The sequence below is a fragment of the Austrofundulus limnaeus genome, unplaced genomic scaffold, assembly GCF_001266775.1.
Source record: "Austrofundulus limnaeus strain Quisiro unplaced genomic scaffold, Austrofundulus_limnaeus-1.0 Scaffold568, whole genome shotgun sequence".
Classification (NCBI taxonomy): Eukaryota; Metazoa; Chordata; class Actinopteri; order Cyprinodontiformes; family Rivulidae; genus Austrofundulus; species Austrofundulus limnaeus.
This window is the reverse complement of record NW_013952970.1, coordinates 63994-68016: the sequence shown is the minus strand read 5'-3', so window position 1 is coordinate 68016 and position 4023 is coordinate 63994. Positions and strand designations below refer to the sequence as shown.

At 45.0% G+C, this 4023-nt stretch overlaps 1 protein-coding gene across 1 annotated transcript in view; it reads left to right on the top strand.

Annotated features, from left to right (window-relative positions):
* The window catches only part of LOC106530858 (DNA topoisomerase II beta), a gene marked incomplete at its 3' end in the record, with an annotated part of 50555 nt that overhangs the window by 3789 nt on the left and 42743 nt on the right, over nt 1-4023 (top strand). The window contains 1 exon segment of the mRNA XM_014026567.1: nt 1527-1617. Within this exon segment, the coding sequence (XP_013882021.1) occupies nt 1527-1617 (91 nt within the window).

The following is a 4023-nucleotide window of genomic DNA, read 5'->3' as shown; positions in this document are numbered from 1 at the left end:
CTTTCACCAAGTGATTATTAAAAAGCTTTGTGGGAATTTATTGGCACCAGGGTGAAGTTTATGGTAAGTTTTACCTCATAAAATCATATCTTAGCATGCATTTGTTTTTCAATATCATTAGCATCGCAAGATTTGTTTAGTTTACTCGTCCGTAATGCACACCCCACTTTTTATGAACCACCAATAACCTTTACAAGAGGCAGTAGAAGAACCAATCAAATTTCGTGAAGACAAGCAACCTGAGAGCGCAATTTGCAACGCTGCCGTCGCTATCGCGTCCCGTGTGTCGGGTTTAACCCTGACTGCGATGACAGCCGTTAATCGCTGTGGTTTGTCGCTCCCTGTGTGTCGAGCCTATTAGAAGATATTAGAAGATATGAACCGTCACTTAGACAGTAGACGTCCCTAGATGGACAGCTTTAACAAGTTTTTTTTCTTTCTTTTATTTTTACAATGTCGAACACCCGCGGAGGAAAACTTTAATCGAGGTCTTTTTTTCTTGGTTTTCCACCGGACAACCGGGAGGCGGGATCTAGTTGTCCAAAACGAAAATAGGGTGTCTCGGACATGATTGTGTCAATCCGTTTTACGTTGATTGGAAAAAACAAACCCTTCATTCCGAAGGTGTGGCGGCTTTTATTTAGCCGTGGCAGTGCGCCATGATCAATTACATGTAGGGGAAACCCCCGTTATGCTGTGCTCCATTTACCTCGGAAATCGTAGGTTTTATCGTCAGATCCAGCAAGTGTCCCAGCTTAACAAAAAAAAAAAAAAAAAAAAAACCAATGATTTTGTCATTTTTTTGTTTCTGTAATCGGTATCTACTCACTAACAGCAACCTCAATAAGCATTCATTTTTCTGCATTCATACACTGTAGAACAGCAATTTCTTATTAGTGATAACACTAAGAACTTTGAAATTCTGAATTCCGAGTACAAATCAAACGCACCATTATACTTGGCGCTCACATTACTGTAGATTTCTCCAAAAGGACACGTGGAAGTGCACTTTCTAACTTGTGAAAATGTTGTAAGTAGTAGAGCAAAGCTTGACAAACAAAACTATTTGAAGAGTGCGAGGCTCGCACAGCCTTTGCGGAGTTACAAAAATTCCCTTGCGCCTGGCGTGTCACGTCAACTATAAACCTAGCTTGAGGCTGCAGCCATTGGGAGGCATTGCTCTTTTGCATTAAAGAAAAACAGTAGCAAACATGACAGACGATGAAGGATAAAAATATATCTCATACTGTGCCCCTACCAGGACACAATATTAGGTTGTATTTGTTGAACCCATTAGCAATATTGTATGTATACGTCCAAAAGAGGCTTCCAGTCGATGTTTTATTTATTCCTTCATCGGCGTAGGTCAGTGTGTCAGACATATTTTACATATGTCAGCATAGGTTTCTAAAACATATTGTGTAATTGTGTGGTTTGAATAAACACCTGGGCTAAGAAACACCATGTTTTTCCACCTGACAGTGCCATCTTTTGTAATCCCCTATGTTTTTTTTTTCTTTTTTCAGCAAATGTGGGTGTTTGATGAAGATGTTGGGATGAATCAGAGGGAAATCACCTATGTTCCAGGACTGTACAAAATCTTTGATGAAATCCTAGGTGAGTCTGAACTGTTCCCTTCATTCTACACAGGGAACAGTTCATTTGTTGTTTGAAATGATCATCCTAGACATAGAGCAAACATTATGCCATAACTTTAGGATTTCAGATCTCCCATTCATTAGCATAAACATTAAACTACATGTTTGCTTTAAAAGTATTAATATCAGCTCATCTCTGGCAGCGTGGTGGGAATTTCTGAAAATGACAAAGTCTTCACTACTCCCATGTAGACAAACACCCATCTGGAACAATCCTGACATCTTACAACAAAAAACTATGTTAAACTTCCCAGGTTGGAGAGGTAGAGGAATTGAACATTTGGGACATATATTTGAAGGTGTAGACTTTATTCTACTTAATAAATTAATAATACAATATGGCATTGACAAGAAATATTTCTTAGAATACGAACAAATTTTCTATAATAAACAATTAGTTTAAGTTCAAGAAAACATTGTTGGAAACACCAGCAAGTGTTTTCGAGTTCTTTCATCTTAAATCCCCCAAATTGCTGTCAAAAATTTATAAGAAACTGTCTGGAATAGATGACTCAAACCTAGTCCCAAATATGCTTAAAAATGTTTAAAATGACTAGAAACTCCAATTTACAATTAATACAATATAAAGTCCTCTATAGAGTAAATTTATACAGGTCAGCGAATGTTCAAGATGGGATTTGCATTATCTGACACCTGTTCACAGTGTACAGGTAATATACCTGACAATTACATTCATGCACTGTGGTTCTGTCCACCTGTTCAGAGGTTCTGGGGCAGGGTTTGTGAAGACTTGTCTAAATGTTTGAAATGTTATATTACACCAGCTTAATCACATAGTGGGGGTGGGGGGGTCCTTGGATCTGGCCTTGTGGGGCACTGGGGATGATGTAGGGGTGGGGGGGCTCGGGGGTTGGGCTGCTGGTGGTTCCTGGGCAGGGGGGCAGCGGCTCTTGCTCTGGGGAGGGCCTGGGTGGTTCGGGTGAGTGGCTTCCAGTGGCTACATGTGGGTCCTCAGGTGGTCTGTAGCACGGGTCGCTGACCCGGTGACCTGTCTGTGCAGGGGTGGGTTCTTGATATGTGTGTGTGTGTGTGTGTGTGTGGGGGGGGGTGTCGTTCCGCCCCCGGGCTGTGGTCCTAGTGGGACTGGGGGGCTTGGACCCCGGCAGGCGGGTTGCCGGGGCTATGGGCCAGTTTGTGCTCTGGTGCTCGGCTCTAGGCTGGGGGCCTTTGGTGCGCTGGGGGGTGGGGTTGGCTGGGGGTGGAACCAGTGGCCCGTGGGAGGGGGTAGGTCGACTCAGCCTGGGTGTCTAGTGTGTTATATGTTCTGAGAGTTGTCTGAATCAGAGGTCACCTTAACAGAATATTTTCCATATTTGACCTGTTTTTTTACACAATGATGGAAAAATCTGAAGGCCATCTGTCATTTTGACAGATTGTAATTAACACCCCTGACCTCTTAAAACCTGGTTTATACTTCGAGTCGCACGTTTTTTCCCCCCTGCTGAGGAAAAAAAGAATAGCGCAACTTCAGTCTGTTCTCCAGCTGCTATCCCCCCGGTGACAGCCATCTTGTGCATGGCCTCCAGTCAGAACTGTGCCAACGGGACACACGTCAGTGTGTGAATGTGTGTGTGCATGGGTGAATGTCTGCAGTGTAAAGCTCTTTGAGTGTCCTGGATGGATAGAAAGGCGCTATATAAGTACAGTCCTTTTACCATTTACCATTGTGGTTCTCAGTGTGTGATAGGTCCAGAGTTTGTGGGTGTGTTTGTTATGAGGAGCACTGCAGCGGGCCAGTGGCCCTCTGGTGGGTTGTGCCTTTGCCCGCCAGTGCGCTGGTGGCTCTCTATGCCTGGGGCTGAGCGCTCGGGCATGGGCCGGCTCGGCCTGGTGACTTCCTGGTGGGGCTTGGGTCCCCTGGCCCTATCGGGCCTTGGCCTGGGGGTGATGCACCCTTAGGACCCGGGTTTCTGTGTCCATGCCTGGATCTGCGCTGGCGGGTGCCTGTGAGTTCGTCAGTGCTGGCCCCAGGGGATAAGTGCGTGGGGTCACTTGGGGAGCTCTCCTGGCTCTCTCCTATGGTCCTCTCTGGAGGGTGGGCGGATGGTTCCCCTGCGCTGGTGCCTTTGGGGGCTCTGCGCTTGAAGTCCTTCTCGGGGTCTTTGGCTCTAGTCTGGTCACCCTTATGTCTGCTTGGGGTCATGGGGGTCGGGTCTGTGGGTCTCCACAGTCACTATTAAATATTCCAGTAGAGAAATCTTGTACATGCATGCTCTCAACTGTACACAAACAGGTGTTCAGATCCTGTGTGTGTGTATGTGTATATATACAGTGGTTTGCAAAAGTATTCATACCCCTTGAACTTTTCCATATTTTGTCACATTACAACCACAAACATAAATAT